Here is a 20,227-nt window from a genome sequence, read left to right on the forward strand (position 1 = left end):
AGTGTTAAGCAGTGAACACTTTGTTCGTATTTCCCCCTTTTTAAAAAGCTCCGAAGATATCTGAATAATGTTATGAAGAGATGCAATTGTATTGACTATGACTATAATTACATTTTATGGTTCAGAACTAATAGTGCACTATCAAATGAAACTTATTTGACTATAAAGTCCCAAATGCAAAAATGTATTACTACCAAAAAGGCACCATCCAATATACTGAGTTCACTGCAGAAATTGAATTTTATAATCACATCTCTCTTTTGGGGGGGGGGGGGGGGTTCTTTTAGCTCAGCAAATATTGTTTGAATGATCTGAAACGCTGGAAAAAGCATACATTTTGTTTATTGGTCATTTTAATTTAAAGGACACAGAAAAGTAATGTAATTACAGTACATTCCTGACAAGACTTTTACATTGATGCCCACGTCTGGGCAATGATTAATTTAAATTGTCACTGAATCAATTTTTTTCTTCTTCCTTTCCTTTAAATGAGGTAAGATCTAATTATGGCCTAATGCATAACTTATTAAAACCTCTTTTTCTGGCATGGCAGCCTGCCAATCTCATCCTCACTCATAACAGCGGATTCCTGCCACTGCACCGAGCTCTCATTAAACATGCAAACATATTCTTTTGCACCTTGCTGCTCCTTCTCGAAAAAGCAGCCTCACAAATGAGGATCTCCTAAATAATTCTCTGATCAATTATTACTTATGCAGGGAGCGAATGCCTAATTCTGTTTGATGGGTCGAAATTCCAGCGGCTCATCTCCAAGCGTTTGGGGAGAAATGTTTCTCGGGCGCTAAAATTGGAAGTGAAATCACAATGTGTTCCTGAAAAGAGGATATCGGCAGGATATTTAGTCCTGCTTTATTTTGGAGGCTTTAAACGCAGATGCAGGTCCCCTGGTAGATCTTCCTGCGGTAGGGGGTAAGAGAATGAAAAGATGGCGAGAGATTCATTATTACTTTGATGGTGTGCAAAGTCCTGGAATAATACCCTAGAGGCCCACACGGTGTTCCACTTACTCCTCTAAACACGTGAAAAACATGTCCATCCGAACAAATCCTTTAGTCCAACATTCATTCTTAATCATTCTACTCAGATTTAAAAAAGAAAAAAAAGAAAAAAAAAAAAGGTAAAACTCTGCCAAGTCACAGTCCTGATGAAAGAAATTTCTTTAATCTAATGATCCTCATTTGTGAGATTAAAGAGATGTCTTTAATCAAGTGACATTATGCTGGGGGGGGGGGGGGGGTGGGTGGGTGGTGGTGGTGGTGGTGGTGTGGGTGTGGGTTTTGGGGGGGGGGGGGGTTCGCCTTGAAGATGCTTTCATTTGAAGAGTTTCGCTAAGAACTGCCGTTCGCCGTTTTGGAGCGAAAGCTCTTTAGAGCGAAGCCCTACATTTAAATCCTCCTTACCTCCTTTTGTATGTTTCAATACAGGGGCTTGCACAGTGTGTGCAAGCCCCTGTATTGAAGCCCCCCCCCCTCTTCGTAGAGCTTGAACCACATTTTGCCTCACAACTGCATTTCCTGCCATGTGTCGTCACTTTTGGTTGGATGTTATGCCTCCTTTGTTTTGTACTTCATTTAGTATTATTGTTAACTGCTACGAGGCAATAAAAGAAAAAAAAACTCTTCTTGTGCTAGATAAGACGATTTTGTTTATATCTTTATACATAGTATATAACTGTTTGACTTATGGTTTTGCAGTCATATAAAATGTATTGTTTTTAATTAATCTCGATGACACAAAATGTCTTTTATTTCAATAAGTTATTAATAGTCTATATATTTATATCAGGTCAGATCCACTGGGAGCTGTTTGGGCTTCATTGTCTTGCTCAAAGACACTTTGACATATGGACAAGTGGGGGATCGAATCTGCAACTGAGAGATGACCCGCTCGACCAACTCAGTCACAGCTCAGCCTGCAGTTGCATAAATGATTGCTCGTCTGATAACTTTAGATTCCACTTAACTTCTTTCGTTAACTTATTGTTGAAAAGTGAAAAACCACGCCGGGGGAAAGTCACACCCCCTGATATCTGGATTTTGGAGATTCCCAGAGAAAGACATCCCCACACTTTAAAAATCACTACTTTAACTTCAAAGAAAACACAGTGCTGAGAGTCCTCCAACCTATGAAGGCTGCGTCAATCTGCTGCGCTGCCTTACCTGGTCTCCAGGGGGATGTTGCTGTTAAGCACCCAGCTGTTGTGAAGCTGTGCCGGGTCTGCCCCTGAGCTGGCGTCTGGCCCCTGCCCCCCCTGGCTGGCCTGACACCGTGGTGGCATGGTCTTCCTCTGCAGGCTGACTTGGGTGTAGGGGGCCGGGCGGGCGCACGTGCACGCGTGGGGCGGCGGCGGCGGCGGGGGCAGCGGGCGAAATGTGAACTGGCCGCCTGGACTGCTGGGCAGCTCTGTGCGGAGAAGTGGAGTGAAGCATGGGGAGGGGGAGGAGGAGGAGGAGGAGGGAAGGAGGGACAGGGGAGAAATAAACATAGGTTTATTAGTAGCGCCGTGCCATAAATTACAAATAAAAGTGGTGTGTTAGTTGACAGTTTATTGTTATTACACTGATTGAGGGACATAAATCAGCTTGAAAACTGTCCCTGTCCGACACCTTCCCTTCCTACCTGCTTTGATACACTTCCAGTCGTCCTATAAATAGGCTCTTGGCTGGCTGCAACATAGAGCAGTCTTTAAAGAGCTAACAGCTCTGGCTTAATCTGCACCCGCCAGCCCAAACTACCCATGTGATGTTTATTATGAGATCTGCAGCTCGACGGAATGAGCTCGCCAGCTGTAGCTCTCTCACACTGGTAACCTCGGGGTCGAGCTCGAGCTCCCTCAATCCATCATTTATCATTCCCTTTCACTATAACTCACCCTCTCCTCATCTCGTCCTCCCTGCTGCTTTCTCTCGCTTTTCAGTCTGTCTTCTGCAGCCGAGCGTCGGCTAATTACACTTTTGCCAAATCCAACGTGCGTGCATATGTTTGCTTAATGTGAGGGTACGGCTGCAGATGAAGTTGGTTTGCATGTATTTCCATGTGTGCATGTCGGGCTATATTCATGATCAACTGGGGCATTAGTTATCACAGTTTATGGGGACAGCTTGTGCCATATGGTTGCCACATGGTTTCACGAACAAGGCAAATCCCTCATCCCAAAAGGCCAACTCTGTCCAGCTGTATTGACAATGAATGTAACATTAGCCTGGAACCAGAGGGTAAAGAGTCTGTCTACCTGAATCCGGTAGACAGAAACTCTCACCCGCTCAATTCTATTTGCTGCCAAGATGTCAGCAATAATTTAGTATCGGGAAATGCTGCCCACCTGGGAGATTACCACAGTTGTCGCTATTCAAGTGTAAGTATTACATAGATGACAGTGGAGAGCTGATTTTATGACTCCCGCCAGATGAAAACTTGGGAAAGTGAACAATTAAATGAGGTTGTTTCAGTGTCTATTGCCAGAATAAACACAGCCATGTTACTGGTACACGGAGCTTAACCACTGTTATGTTTTTAACTGTAGCAACATCTCTCGCAAATATCGCAGTCAAACAGTAATAGGATGCTTTATTGTCAACGTTTTCCGTAATATGAAATCTGTGCACATGCCTCGACGTCGCACTGTCGCTCTGATCTTCTCAAGAATGACACTCGACTTTTTGCACAAACATGCCAGCCAACAGGCAATGTCACATCGAAATAGTGTTCCACTGACATATCACAGAGCACATCAGGCTTTATGACCCTCAGCTGTTAAAATTTCACATTTCTAAGATATATATTGTGGTAGATAAGTAAGATGGCAGAAGTAGTTCTGTCAACAGTCTATAAACATCTCCTCATAATATTTCCAGAATGCCATCTGTCCAGCGGGAAATGGTACTGAGAGGTTGTTGTAGGAACAATCATGATGGCCTTTTCTTTTTTTCTAGTGTGCACAACCAGACACCTGGGAGCATGCACAAACACACACACACACACACGTACTTATATGAATGACTGTATGCAGACGTATGATCCTTTCCTAACCTTAGTTTGTCTTCACTTCAAAGATTAACGAATTTGGGACCTCGATTTGTGTTCCCATGGTGACACGAGCGGGTCATCCAATCAGGTTGATGTCCTAACAATGTTTTTGAAATGTTCCACATTGAAAAAGTTGAATTTTCGGCTAACTGCGTGCGTCGTTGTCATGCAAGCAAATACACAAAATGCAATAAAAGTTCTGTGTGTTCACTTAACAACATCGACCTGTAAACTGATACTAACGTCCAACTCTAAACTTGTCATAACTATTATAACTATTTACTTAACCTTAACACGAACCCTAAGCTGACCAAAGAATGACCCTAAAAATGTCCTGACCTGAAAATCTAATGACTTTCCTTCACAGTACCTCAATACTTGTCCCCGCGGTAACATAAGTCCTCATGGGTCAGTGTGCAATCAAGTTAACATCCCCCACGCGTGTAGAAAAACCAGAACACACACACACACACACACACACACACACACACACACACACACACACACACACACACACACACACACACACACACACACACACACACACACACACACACACACACACACACACACACACACACACACACACACACACACACACACACACACACTGCATGACTGCTGTCAAATTGCTCTTTGAACAAATGGTAAGTTTTTCATCCTTCTAAGGCAATTCGCCGACTATTGATCTCGCAACATTGCTCAATTGTCTTTGTCATATTTACAAAGCATGCAATAAAAAGTGTTCCTCACCACCCTCTGCATACAGATACAATGGCATTTGCTTGTCATTACTCATGACGTGCCATTACCATATAACATATTCATTTTGTGGTGCCACTCAGACCTGCAGCATTACACACCCACATGTGAGATGTGGCAATTCTTTTTTTTCTTTTCTTTTTTTTTTTCCCTCTCACTGCAATGCTTAATGTGCTTGGGTGGGAAAACATCAACTGGAACTGCTGCACAGGCTTGCAGCTTGTGGATGTTTTTCACCAGTGGATGTGTAATTTTATTTCACTGCCATCGAAGCACTGCACACTTTTGTTTTCGTACGATCCTGATTTGAAATACTTAGGAGAATCTACGCCAAATAATGCTGCATTGTTCTATATAAAAAACACGCTCATTATCGCCGCACTAAATCACCTGCTTACTTATACCAGTGAATGCAGACCCGGGCAAGTGACAGCAAACGTATTTGTGTCATCACCTGGAGGTGCTGTTTAGTCTAAACGAATGAATGTGGAAAATGAAAGCTATTTTTGTCCGAACCACCTCCGAGTATTAAAAAAAAAAAAAAATTCACATGCTTTGGGAAAACTGACAGAACATTTTTAGAGCAGTATTACATAGTGTGCCATTGTAATGCACCAGGAGCTTTAAAGTGGTGCTTCAGTTTTTAGCAGTCTGTCTGATTCATCAGTTGCTGGGAGTCCTTTGAGCACAGCCAGAAATCCCCTTACTTTCACAGATTTTTGCAAGATACTGTAAGTAAATGTTTTTCAGCAGTTCTTGTCCTTGTTTGAGTTATATTTAAAAAGAAACTGAACAGAAAAACAAAAGTTGAGAAGAAGCCATAGTGCAGTCCCAGGGCTTGACTGCAGTTGGTTATTTGCACTCCAGTCATGCTTGAGGCACTGACTTTGCTTTGGATGTTAAAATTCGAACTCCATTCAGACTGTCATAACTTGAGGACAATACAATACATTCAGAAATTGTAATGCCAAAGCAAACATCCAGTTAAAGTTCTCTTGTGTCGCTTCCAATGATGTTTTCCTCAATGATTAATACATAGAAATACTCAAAAATGCAACTAAATTGAAGGTAAACTTAATGCCATATATGCAGGATGGTAAAGGCAAATGGACAATGCAAATTAGAATCTAAAGTTATATTACTGAGGTTTGTTAGTGAGGACTCGATAAAATGTGTTTGTAATGAGTCGGACACCATCTGGTGTAGCACTGTGGTTCAAATGCCAACAGGAAAGGCCTATGCGTTGGGCAACCGCTATAAATCTTCTTAGATATACATTTTAACTTTCCAAAAATGCATCTATCTTCTATAACTGCTGATTTGAGGAGATGGCAGCAATCCCAAACAACACTGTGCAAAAGCTAGTCTCTGTACAGGCTACTCACAATCACCCACACACATTAACACATTTGGCCAGTTTAGAGCAACCAATTAACCTAACAAGCTTATCTATGGACTGGGAGAGGAATATGAGGAGGAGGAGGAATATGAGGAGGAGGAGGAATTTGAGGCGACTGTGGCCGTGAAACCGAAGTGGTTTCGTCTTACGATACGAAAGCGAGTGGGTCAATCCCCCATCTCGCCCTGTCCATGTGTGGAAGTGTCCTTGGGCAAGCAACTGAACCCCAAACGATCCCTGATTGAGGTCAGGCTACTTGCATGGCAGCCGTCGCCAACAGTGTGTGAACGGGTGAATCTAACTAACACTCCAGAGTGGTTTGAGACTGCTGAAGTGGTGAAAATGCAGGGATGTCTATTAAAAAAAACAAGAAACACATAGACGCAGAAAAGGAGAGAGAACTGTTTTGCTGAGAGGCAACAGTGTTAACTACTTTTTTATTGTGCCAAATGCTTTCCAACATGTTGACTTGAGAATGTAAGATATCAAAAGCATTTTCAGCATAACCTGCTGCTACATCCACAGTATTATATATATTTTTTTAACCTCAATCTCTCTGATGTTTCTTTCCTTGACAGAGGAGTACCATCCCACCGGACACTGACAGCCACAGGAACTGATAAAGATGCTTTCAGAGGAAAGCTCAATAAAATAACCCTCCAACTCCGTTGTGGGTCCACATTATGGACATCAGAAAAATAAAGAAATCTTGCTCTTGTCACCATGCTCCCAGTTCTAAATCACGGGTGATTAAGAGTCACATCGAGTCCAATGCTTTCTGGACTGTGCGGTTTAAGGTGACTCCATCAGCATGGAAACCCAACCCGATGATGGTTGTTTCCTTAGTTACCAGCTGCTCCTCTCTTAGTGCTTTCTACAATTACTTTATCTGACCTTAAACAAAGACAATGCTTTTTTTTTTTGAGTTGAGCTTTCAGTTTTATAGTCCCAAACAACCAACAAAAACAGCAGAGGCAGCAATGAATAACATTTCTTTCTGGGGTAAAAGCAGTGGGAGTAATGTTCTTTGGTCAACGTGGAGTTCATTTTATCTACTTCCTATCCCATTGGGTCTAAAATACAACATGTTATTCGTGCAGTATGTAAAAGCCTCCTTGCTTTTTTATTTTTTTAACATCACTGTTTGTCAAATCCCATCAGGTACTCATTTGTATGTGTTTTGCAAATCAAATTGTGTTTTGAGGAGTGGTTTTCCTGTGAATACAACACTTGAACAATGCATACAAATTCAAAAGAAAGGCTTTTCAGAGATTTGTAATGTAATACTAGAAAAACACACTGTGTGTTTTGTAGCAGTTTACTGTAGCGAACGCATGTGAACCAAAACAAAACAGGGACTGAACTCAGGATGAACCCAACTACAGTTGGGAGAAACCGATTTGCACCATGAAAAATAAATAAATAAGACGAAGCAGCGGAAGACATTTCTTTCTTGTGTTTGGTTGGATTTTCTGAATTTCTACGAATTTGCATATGCGAGCCCATTTGTGTGGTAAAAGAACAGGATGTAATTTCTCAGAGAAGACATCAAGCACATAGACAATAAGCTCGAGGTGAGCAGATTACTTTTTTCTGGGTTTGAACATTTGGGATACTGTTTGTACAGAACAAAACATAACGCAACTGTCGATTTCAGACATCCAGAAACGTTACTGATTAAACCAAAAAGACTGAATGCTCCAAACTGTAGGGCTTCAATTTGAGACTTGAAAAACATTGCGATTGTTTTCTCACAAGCTAAGGGAGTATAGGAAATAGTGTTGCAAACTGTACTCAAACCAAAATAAGAAATCCAAATGATTTCTGCCTCCAAAGTCTCAAATGACTTCCAGTTTATTATTGATTTTAGAAAACCTGAGTTGTAACAGCTCAGGGTATTGTTGCCACAACTTCTTCTGCTGCATTCATGATTGCTGGTGCAGGGGAAACGAGGAAAAAGTATAATGCGGACAGGAAAGGTGGAAAGAGGACGAAGGCTAGAGGGCCAGGGGAGAGTGTAATCTTAGTGAGTAGGGTGACACGGGGACCTGAGCTGCCAGATGGTGCTTTAGAAGGCTTAGCGGAGGCAGCTTTGGATCCCAAAGATCTACAAACCGACTCAATTCCTCTCCTCTCACACAAATGGCAGCAAAACATTTCCCCTTCTCTCGTTCGTCCACACAGGCCCACATCAAACACACAGGCTCTGATGTAGTCTTTAATAGTAAATGTAACCTAAATAGGCCTGGCAATGTAGGGCAAGGGCCGTGTAAGACTTGGCCGCCAAGCTCGGAGTTCAAAAACATCAAATTGAGTCTATAGGGAGCGGATGGAAGCTGAGGGAGGGGCTGTTACAGCTCGAGATGACAGTCGTGACAGTGTTCAACATCCACTGCCCCGAGGTTCCTCGGGGACTTAGCCCTCCAAAAAAAGACACTTGTGGAAAGTCGCTTATGAGATATTTTCCTGGAATCATCAGCTTTCAGTTACATAATCCAGATATGAGAAAAAGCATTTTAAAGCCGGTGGAGAATTTACTGGGAAGCGTAACAGGTAACAGGTATTTGGGCCAGGCATTAAAAATGCATCACCCTCGGTGAGATGGACCTTAAAAAAAAAAAAACTGCATAGAAATTAAGTATTTATGATAATTTAGGCATTTAAAGCCAAGTCCTATTAATGAAATAAGAAGAGACAGTAGAGAAAAAAAATGGTTCCAGCAAGCACACACAAAGTAATGGCTGCAGTGTGTAATGACTTAGCTGTCATGACAGAGCAATTCTCTCTGGAAGTGATATTAACAAGAGGGTATAAAACCGAGTGAAAAATGAATAATGTGTGCAAAATAATCTTGTTCGTGAAGGCTTGTCATGCTCATTAAAATGTTCTACTTCCTGTCTTGATGGGTGTGACAGATGTTCAGCGCTACCTTTACACGGGCAGAGAGCATATGAACGCAACAACCGTGAGAAATGTTTCCCCACCTCAAAGTGTTGCAGAAACCTGCGGCACATGCGTTGTGACCTCCTCAGCCTTTTATTCCCATCCTACTTTAAGAAAAACAACAACAACAACACCAACAAAAGAAAAGATAAAAATTGTACGATAAAAGAGGCGTTCTGTTGCCATACGCAGACACCAACTGTCCAGGCTCTCGTGTTGTTTTTTTCCAACTAGATCATCAGGTTTCTCCGGTCACTCATTTGGGTGCTATAGTCGCTGTTCTGTTTTATAGCGGTGCTTTTCACTATTAATGAGAGGTCTGCTTTATTTCAGCTTGCTGTATTTGTCAGTAAAGTGCACATTATGGCTTGACGGAGTAGCAAGCTCTTTACAGCTTTCCAAACAGATTCCTTTTAACATTTTATCGTAGCATTTGTTTTTTGAGTCCAACCTGTAACAGCGCTGATGCTAGTTAGCATTCTCTGTCATGGTCCACTAGCTCCATTTTTGGGGCACCGGCAGTTGAATACCAAGAGGGATCAAACCCTGCACCGTACAGAAAGTGATACAAGGTGGCTTGATAGTTGATTTGGATCTGTCAACAGCAGATTTAACAGACGTTAAGCTGAGTCAAATGGAAAATAAGCTGAGCACTTACTCACTAAATTCTGACTGACAGACAAAAACTTTGTTATAAAGTGGGGCCCGCTGGCGTCCAAAACATTCCGCACGCCCGCTGAAAACAGTAATCCAGCAGTGTAGCTGTAATGAAGAATCTCCAGCTTCGATAAATACTTCTTAACCGAGGAAGGGTGTTTCCATTCATCCATCTTCCATACTGCTTTATATAGTGGCTGCTGGAGCAGATCCCAGCTCACTATGGGAAAAAGGCAGCGGAGACACTGGACAGGTTGCCAATCCATTACAAAGCAACCACAGAGAAAAACAATCACACACACAGACAATCGTTGGAGATGGTGGTGGCTTTTTCCCCAAAATAAACACAAAGAGAAGAACAAGCCCAAAACTCAGCTCTTCATTGGTTATGTAAGCAGGTGTTCAGTAAAGTTAAAATAAATGAGGATATTATATTGGGAACGTTTTACATTTATTGTCAATAATTGAAGGAAAAGAGGGACACACAGCGGATAGCGGTTAACACTCTCGTAGCATGGCAATAGTCACTCAGTTTGACACTCCGTGTATGTTCTTATTTTGGGTTTCTCTGAGCACTCCGGTGTAGAAACAGATGAACTTGTGCCACTTTTTAAAAACTCTCCAACTCCGTCTCCACTGCAGAGATGGTGCTACTGCACATATGCGAGTAGGTAGACAATAACAACAATGGCGGCTTCCAGAGTGTCATGACTCCCAGATAATATTCTCATGAGACTTGGTAGCTTTACAGTTGAGAGTCACTCGTAATAACAATGGAGCCTGTCCATACGAATGTCAGTGTACTCATTGTCAATGTCCATAGCGTATTGTTGTCTACGCCCGTGTGTAGTTTCATTACTAAAACAAGCAACAGGACCAATTCATCACTTGGCAGCCTAACTCCATTATCTTCAGTGTTTCTGTCATTTCTGCAGAAATGGACATCATTTTCAAAACATTACTGTGTAAACGCCAAACTATTCAGAAATGAAAACGCATGCCCTTTCACTTGAAACTGGTGTGTAGACACAACACAATGTGTAGGGTGAACAATGCCTTCACCCATAGTCACCTGGGATTGGCTCCAGCAACTTGACAAGTGCATAATGCAATGTAGAAGGTGCAATCCCATAAAGTGAAAACCATGAGGTCATTACATGCAAACAAAAAAGCTTCACGCAAGCTTAATTATGACCTACAGCTCAAAAAGAAAAAAAAACATATCCAGCTATATTCAGCCAAACCCTTCTAAGTTTCATTCTGCAAAGTGCAAAAGAAAAAACCCCAATTAAATAGATTTCTAAATAATAGGAGAGCACCACATTTGATGTGAAGCATCCCATAAAACCATGAGCCACAATAGTCTTGAAGCCCAATATTTCAGCAGGTTTGTCTTCCCCTTCATCACTCCCGGTGTTTGCTCATGGCCCTCCTTTCTCTGTTTCCCATCTCTATATTATTGTTCCCAGCACTCTATAGCGCAGAGTTAATTTCTCTTATTACAGTGAAGCCGTATAAAATCCATAGAGCCTGACCTCAACAATATCTAACCTGCCTGTCTGACAGAAGAATGTGACCGTTTTAGCGAGCATTTACCAACTCCTGTTGGACCCAGCCCAGCTAAAAACCACATCATCCACCCCACTCTAAAAATAAAAGATTAATAATTTCCCCCAGGATAGCTTTTCATCTATCTCGCCTCTTAATTGACTTGCATTAAATTGCCACAAAGTTTATTCCACTGCTGTGCTCCGATGAAATAAATAATTAACCCCATAAAAAGGTCAGACAACTGAAATTAGAACTAACTGGTTTTTCTTCTTCTTTTCGTGGTAATGAGATGGGATCCTGCCCTCGCTGACCATCCAGCTCTCTGTAATAATTTGTCTTTGTCTTGGTGGAGTTCCTGACCAGAGATAACGCATTATCTCATCAGACATCATAAGTTCCAATATACCTCCCTTCAATGGCTGGTTGCTGATGAAGTCAGCATGAGGGATGGTGTTATCAATATTAACAATAGCGAACATGTGACAACGGGGACTAATATTACTAATGATCATAGCAATGAGGATGGGGCTGAAAAAGATGATGTTAGAGATAGAGGCGCCAATGGTGATGGAAAAAGCAAAGGCAAAGATGATAACATCAGTAATAATAGTGATAAAGACGATGATGAAAACAGCAGCGATGGCGGCAGAAACACTGATAATTACACTGATGACAGTGGGTTTTGAGACAGCAATTAGAATAAAAACAGCCATTGATTCATCTCTGCAGACACGGGGATAAACGGTGGGATTTCCATTTAACAAAGTGACACAATCATGTTGTCCAATTAAAGCAAGAAAATACAAATGAAGAAGCCGAGTGCTCTCGGAGCACTCCTTTCTCATATGGAACCCAGTCGATTTTCATATAGAGCCTGATAATTAGCAGCCATGCATCAGCTATATTTTTCTGCTACCGGAAGATTTTCTGGATGTGTGCGGAGCGGCTGTGCAGATCTATGTGCATATTTATGTAATTGCTTGTTTGTACCTCCATCTCAAATAACAACTCCGGAGCAACCACACAATCATGTTTAGGCTGCAGGTGATACTGAAAGTAGCATCTCCCTGGAGAAAACGTGAAGCCTCCTGAGTGTAGCTCCTCAGTTCTGCAGCGAGAGGCTTACCATCACTCAAAACACTTCACTGCAGGGTCCCGCGCTCAAATTACATTTTTTAGGAGAGCACGCTTCTTTGAATCTTCCGCTATTTCAATGATCTGTTCAAAACTTATAATTAATCAGCTGATGCTTCACAGACATGGGTTGCCTAGCCTAAAACTTTTTTTTTTTTTTTTGATGTTAATGAATTTTGGCTGTTCTGCAGGAGGAGAGAAAAGAAGGCCCGCGCAAGCTTGGCTGAATGTAGCATATAATGGAATAGCAGCTAGCTGAGCTCAGCTCATCTCTCCTGAGAGCGCAGCAGCGTCCTGATCCCTCCTGACCTTGTCACTGCAGCAGGGTGCCCGGTCATTACCACCACTGCTGCCATGGGCCCCGTGCAGGTGTGAGCGTGTGTCTATGTAGCATGTCGCACATGTGTGCGTGCATGCATAAGTATGCACACAAGTGTCAAACTGAGCTTCAGAGCATGCTCAGTACCGCATAATGTGAGCTGCTCGCCTCGGCGCACCATTTGAGTTATTGGCCTGAATGGAAATTTGCATCGAGCAGAAAAGAGGGCGCGACAAGGTGTCTGAGACTCTGGATGTGCAACGCCACAATGGCCATTACAGTGATTATTGGGGCACATTTATCTTTCACAAGCCGCACGATTCTCTCACGTCCTCTCCCTCTCCCTCTCTCTTTTCTTGTACATGAACGCACATCTCCCTCAACCCCAAAACAATCACAACGAGCACACACTGAGTATGACGGAAGAGTTTCGCTTGCACACACATGCATACACTATATTTCCTCTGACTCTGACACTAAAACAGGAGAAAGCGCCTGGGCTTGACAGCAAACAAACCAACATGAAGAGATTCCTGGCAGGCTAAAGAGAGAGTGGTATCAAAGCTACAGGAATGCACCACCAGCAGCCCATTTTTTTCACTGAGAGAGAGAGAGAGAGAGAGAGAGAGAGAGAGAGAGCGAGAGCAGTCTTGTAGCTAGCAGACCTGAGCTGCTGGTAATTAGAATGGGCTCTGAGGAGAGACAGGCAGTGGAATGAATGCAAATGAATTCACTGGCTCCGGCACTGGGCTCCACAACCTTACTTTTCATATAGCAATGCCTCACAGACAAGAAGCTGCTGGCACAAACAGAGGAAGGTTACACAGTAAACACTGAGTGACATGACTGTGGACACGCACGTGCCAACACGTCCAACGTGCATGCGTGTGCAAACAAATTGCCAATGCGGTGTCGGCCTGAAACAAATACAAAACCCCGACGTGAATGAGGAAGCATGCACGGCTACACACACACACACACACACACACACACACACACACACACACACACACACACACACACACACACACACACACACACACACACACACACACACACACACACACACACACTACACTATAATCCCTGCAAATGCCAGTGTTGCCTGTGAAAAGCAAAAAGGGGTGAGAACGTGCGTTTCCAAGTGAACATCCACAGCATGTCCCACAGCGGAATAAACAAACCCTTCTTAATTGGTGTCGATTTGGAATGGAGTGATGATTCATCATGCAGAACTCCCCAGTAGGGTATTGGAAACCCAATCATTTCTAATCCATATGACCTTGACAGAGGGCCAGCGTTAGACTGTAGCTTCTTCCACACGCATTGTCCGACAGACAAAGTCGAGGCATTGTGACTGACTTTACAACTCGTCGGAATTGTAATGCAGCAAAGTCAGATCACTTCACTGATTACTCCATCACAGCCAGCGGCAAATCTTTATGAAGCACTCAATTCTCCACAGCAGTCATAAATCAGGGTACTATAAGCTTTCCGTCTCACTGATGGCACACCAGAGACAGTATTTCCATACCACGCTGCTCCAAGTCAATAATTCCTATTCCCAATACATCTACTCTTCACTTAAAAAAGTCCACTGGCTCTACCTTAGCTCACCTCCAGATCCCCCGTGGGCTGCCATGTGAAACTTTGATCAGTAACTCGGTAGCTCTTCTCAAGGAGAAGCAGGTCGTCTGTGAAGAGGTCCTGCTCTTTGCTAGCTAGCGCGGTGAATGAGTCTAATTAACAAATCTCCCTTCCTATCTCAACCAGGCATCCAGGGCCAACTAGAGTCTTATTATAGAGTAGATTATGCATGTAATGTCCCCACTGAGATTATAGCATGGAAAGCATCCGGGGGGTGTACGTATGCGCTGTGCAGAGGAGGACGGCTCTGTGTGAATACTGCAAGACAGGAGGACGGGCCTGGAGAACGAGCGGCGCTTAGTATTCCAACTGGAACATGCAATAGATGGTGGAGGGAGATATAGAGACAAAGAGGACGTGGTGGTACGAAGACGAGCGCGAGAGGAAAGAGATATGTCTCCAGCACCACCTGCAGACTCGACTGGCGGCCATCTTGCGGTCAATGAGGTGAGCACAGCCACCGCCCCGGGGTCAGCTTTAACACGGGCCAATGACAAGTCGGCACTTGCCCTCTACTGCAACAACATCTTGCCGTTCCGCTTCACTGCTCGCACCTATCACACCAATCACAGCGTGCGCACGTGCATATGCTTTCACACTCTTCCAACACTCGCAGCTTGTCTCTTCTACTCGCTTCTTTAAAATCGCGCAGACGCACACACACACACACACACACACACACACACAAACACACACCTGGAGAAATTTAACAAATGTGGGAACAGATGCCCCACATCAGACTGCAGTTGCCCTCTGCTCCCGGTGTGTCTCTAGAGAGACACAGGGATACCGTAAACGAAGATAAGACACTGCAGTCTGCGGCCGTGTCAACATACGCTGTCAACACACACACACACACACACACACACACACACACACACACACACACACACACACACACACACACACAGAGAGACACACATACATTTTCAAATCATTTGTTAACGTCCATATCACTGTAAAGATAGAGTTGCAATCTGAATATCTGCAAGTCCTGCCAGATATCTCTGCAAGTGCTCGTTCCTTCTCAGCAAAAACAGTTTGCACCTGTTCTATTCTGTCTTTGGAAAGCCTGATCATCCTTCATCATGGCTGCCATTGTCCTCTACCTATCAACTGAAGCAAAGCAGCTTCATTGAAGGATAAAACGGAAAACAGTAATTGGTGACCGTCTTGTAATTGGACCTCGAGGTGCCTTAGAGAAATTAAACTTTAAACACAAACAAACAAACAAACAAACAAACAAACAAACAAACGAGGTGTGCGTGTGTATTCGATGCATGCAATGTCTTATTGATCATATTTAAAAATGATAAAGACATATTGGGAATGTCACACTGTAATATCAATTTGATTGATTTGCACAGCCCTGAGTTGTATTAGTACATGTTACAAATAAGACTGATGTCACTGTGTGCACAAATAGACCCCTACAACTAATATAGTTAAGTTACATAAATAAGTAATAAATACATAAAGATCAGTAGGAGTGTAATGGTTTTGAACTCATATGAAAAACCTTGGCCTAAAGGATTTTGGTGTGGAAATTCAGTCTGTATAAATGTGCCCATTCACCACCTGCAGACTCTTCACTTTTATAAAAGCAGTGTGGGGGATCAAAAAGAACGTAAATTATCATCTGTTTTGTGAAACTTTCTGTGGATGGACTAGGAAAAACTAGCGAGAAGAGCATAGCTAGTATACTAGTTAGAAGAAGTAATTCTTTTATTGAATTTCAGTCAGCCAAATCTGTCAACAATTTTCCTTTATTGGTAATAAACTTTGTCAGAGATAGGAAATATTCAGATTTTGTAGTGTGTCCCAAAGGTAAAATAACCCACATTAATTTCAGTGTTGCCTGCACAAAGCAATCCAGATTGTATTACTATGTCTTGATCCGGTGATATGAATTGGTTAGTCTTGACACAGAAAATTAATCTAAATGATGATAAACTGCATGTGCTTCGATTCAATCAAAAATAAACTTCACAGTCACAAAGCTGTAGATTATTTTGTGCCATGTTTTGATGAATTCAGGATATTGGTCAGGTAGAGCAGACTGAGTAAACATCTGCAGGCAACAGACATACACAAACACACACACACACACACACACGCGCACTTGCAATCAGGAATTAGTTACTTGTGAGGTCGATGCTTTTGACTATCAATTAAGTAGCAGCTTTTCATCCAATCATTGGTGGATCACACATGTAATCACTTAGCTCACGAGACACACTGCGGACGGGGCATTGGGGCCGAGGATATACGAATGGATCGAGGGTTTGCGGTTTACTTTCAGTAATGAACTGACCGGCATCAATGATTCATCCCTCATGGTGTAAACTCTCCCCCTCTCCAGCGTGGCCTGGATATCCTCTGGTTTTACACGATTAAAGATATCTCTGCATGTAAAAATCATAACCCTTGGGGCAAAAGAATGGGCGAAGTAAACTGACCACCAGTCATGTGACATCACTCCCGTACTGAAAATATCTCAGAGGACTGTGGCACCCAAATACCTGGCTCTGCAAACTTGTCAAGAATATGCAGACGTGTCACAACGTGCTATGCAAATGCAAGATGAAACCATGCATAGCAATCTGAAAATTAGGAGAGAGGTCAATACACTATCACAGCAAAGAGACAGCAAGTATGCACTTAGACATAGTCAGGTAGAAGGCTGTTTAGATAGCCATTAGCTAACAACACTTATGACTATTCAGGAGCCACTTACAGGACACACGCTTCTAGACACTTACAGCTATTAGCAGCCATTATCATTCGTGCATAATCATGTGAAATGATGTGCGAGGGGGTCCTCGTTTGCAGCAGGAACAGTGTGCACCCAGAGAACCAAAATCCATCTACCAGATGATAATTCTGCAGCAGTGGAGCACAGGGCGCAATACAGGTGTTTACACAGTGCACAAATGGCAATATATTTCAGTAGCACACATACACACAGGCACATACTGTCACTAACTCCGGGATACAAAACAGCCATAAAGCCAGACAATCCGCAGTGAGGAGAAGCATAAAAAGCGCACGTATCCGCGTCAGCCTTGTGTGGTCGTGCCCACCACCAGCAGAGAAAATGTGACACCGCTGCCCTTCATCTCACCCGTCTCTTTTTTCTGTCTACAACTGTGACTAAAAGGGCCACTGACCTATGACACAATAACGTAAAAAAAAAAAAAGAGACAGCGACCAGAAAAGACTGTCAGTGACCTTTTCTAAAAGGGTCATCTGCTCCAAGGCTATAAAATCTTAAAATGCAAAAGATAATATTCTGCCGTAGCTATGACTGCGGAGACAGCGACGAATGGAGGGAGCAAGGGGGAGCTCAGACAGGACCCCGGCCTTAATGTAGTTTGTAATTGTAAGTGTTGGTCTTTAATAAAAGCCCAGAGTATTTGGTCAGGCTAATAGACTGGGCTCTCTAAATCCTGCCTGCCATGCATTATTCAACAGCCATTAGCTATCGCCTCATCTGGGAGGCTGTATGAGTCCCATCATCGGCTGGAACCTCGGCTACGCACACTGGAGGTGTGTGAGGAGGGCGGGGGAGGGGGATTAGATAGGGAGAAGGAACGAAAGAGATGCAAATACAGGTGCGGGAGGAAAGGCAGGGGGTGAGGAAAGGGAGGGGGTGAGGAAGATTCGGCGGCAGAGAATCAAAGAGTGGAGCTGACGAAAGACGGGCGTGATGTGGCATAGGTGAGAGCTTGTGATATGGAAATGACGACAGAGAGATGAAGAAATGCCCACATGAAAGCCAGAGGTCACGAGCGAGACATATTAAAAATGGTGTAGAGGTTGATGGAGGGGAGGGAGAGGGGAAGTGGCCCATGGATGGCGGCAGGAGTTGAGTGAGATGTATGGGCGTATGTATGGATAGGTGAGTTTTGGGTCACGAGGGGGGTGAGAGAGAGTGATGTGAATTGAAAGAGGGATGCCAGTCTGAAGTGGCATTTTCTCTTGGCCAGGGACATAAATGTCATATGCTTCCTTCCGCTCCCCTCTCAACCTTTTCTTCTTTCAGTTCCCCTCACCTCCTCCTCAACCTCCCCCTGCACCTTCCACTCCACCTCCCGTCGCCCTTCTCAATCTGCCCACCGCTCCCCGTCTCCCCCGAGTAGTGCCAGTGGTAATTTTGCTTACAGAGTCGAGAGAAGGCCAGGGAACACATGGAGATGCAGGCTGCTCAGTTACCACCATATCGCCGGCCAACAGGAATGGCGCCAAGGCCGGGACGCGTGCGTGCACTCGCACGTGCACTGGTGTGTGCGGGTGTGAGCGCGAGCGTGTGCGCGCTTGAGTGCATCTACACGTCTGGGTAATGGGTGTTTAGCAGGCCTGCCAGACTTGTCCCAGCCACCGCTCTCCCAGACTACCAGGTTCTCCTGACCCTCTGCGGCAGCCCAAGGACACACTCCTGTCTCTCTAATTAAAACACAACCCTGACACACACACACGCACACACACGCGCACACGCGCGCACACACGCACACACACACACACACACACACACACACACACCCTGCAGGTCTGCAGCTTAAAATAACCTTAAAAGGAACGAGCGGAGCCATCATCCCCTGCACTCAACACCTCTTCAAAATCCACTCAGCGTTTTCTCACCAGGCAGCTCCCAGGCAGACTCCTGCCTCAATCTGAGGGGAGATTTGCGGCAACAAACAGCACCTTCAAAATGCAGCACTCATTTATTACCGGAGTCATCTTAAGAGTCGCATTTATTATCGCAGCCTTCATGGAACTATGGCACTGCTACACTGTCAGCGCTGTACTTAAAAATAATTGAGTGCAGAAGTATTTGCCACGTCACAAAACCATAATAAGAGCTCTGTGGTTATGGTCGGAGACAAAGGCAGTTATTTTCAGAGGCTCGGCGAGTCCAGTGTGAGATACGACGGCACACTTCAAAGTGCTCAGTGGTTAGTATTTTGTAATATTAAACCTCACCATACTGACCACAATGTGGTCCATTATGTGTTCGCACAGGTAGCATTCTGCCGGGACCACATTTCTCAGTCACTTTTTGTTGAAGCTGCAAACAGGATTTAGCATTAATGTTATGTATTAACATTCATGCCAAAGCGCAGGATGATTTCAAAGAGTAAAGAGTTTAGCCCTTAGCTTTGTGTGCTTGCAATCTTGTTTCAAGTCAGGGAAAAACATTAAAAAACCCTGGGTCATTTTAAATATTCAAAAGATCCTGCTGCTGCAATATAGGCTGCGAGGGACTGACCTGAGCATAAAATTGGTGACCCCATGCAGTGGGTTAGAGGAGCTACCTTTAAATCCCGGCTTGTGAGATTCTTTGCGTTCTGACATTTTTATGCAGACAGCGACCTGCACAGTAATAAATAAATTTGTGTTCCTTGGCAAAAGTAGCATACAGGACCTCTATTTTTCAACACTTTAACTCACCTCCATCAAATTTTAGTGGATGTGCAAAGACTCCTGTGATGAATGTTGCGGACAAGCTACCTCAAATGACCTTCAAACCTCTTTGCTCCAGTTTCAAATACAAAATGCTCAAGTGATTAAACTGTAAAAAGATGAATAACATTGCCAAATGACTTGCTTGCAATAGCTGACTAGTGATGGCAAACATTTTCAAAAGAGAATCAGTAAAACAGATAATGGTTATTTCTAGTCAACTATAACTGTTAGCGTCAAGTAATGCTAGTTAGTATTTAGGAAATGTGTGTATGTGTATGGACATTTTCACACATAGTAATCTC

At 43.5% G+C, this 20,227-nt stretch overlaps 1 protein-coding gene across 1 annotated transcript in view; it reads right to left on the reverse strand.

The window, feature by feature from the left end:
* Positions 1-20,227, reverse strand: part of tenm1 (teneurin transmembrane protein 1) — a gene marked incomplete at its 5' end in the record, with an annotated part of 195,095 nt that overhangs the window by 140,850 nt on the left and 34,018 nt on the right. Inside the window, one exon of the mRNA XM_080465661.1 lies at positions 2,181-2,424. Coding sequence (XP_080321787.1) covers positions 2,181-2,424 — 244 coding nt within the window. The remainder of the gene's footprint in view (positions 1-2,180; positions 2,425-20,227) is intronic.

This window comes from Lipophrys pholis (genome assembly GCF_963383615.2).
Source record: "Lipophrys pholis genome assembly, chromosome: 6".
NCBI classification, from domain to species: domain Eukaryota; kingdom Metazoa; phylum Chordata; class Actinopteri; order Blenniiformes; family Blenniidae; genus Lipophrys; species Lipophrys pholis.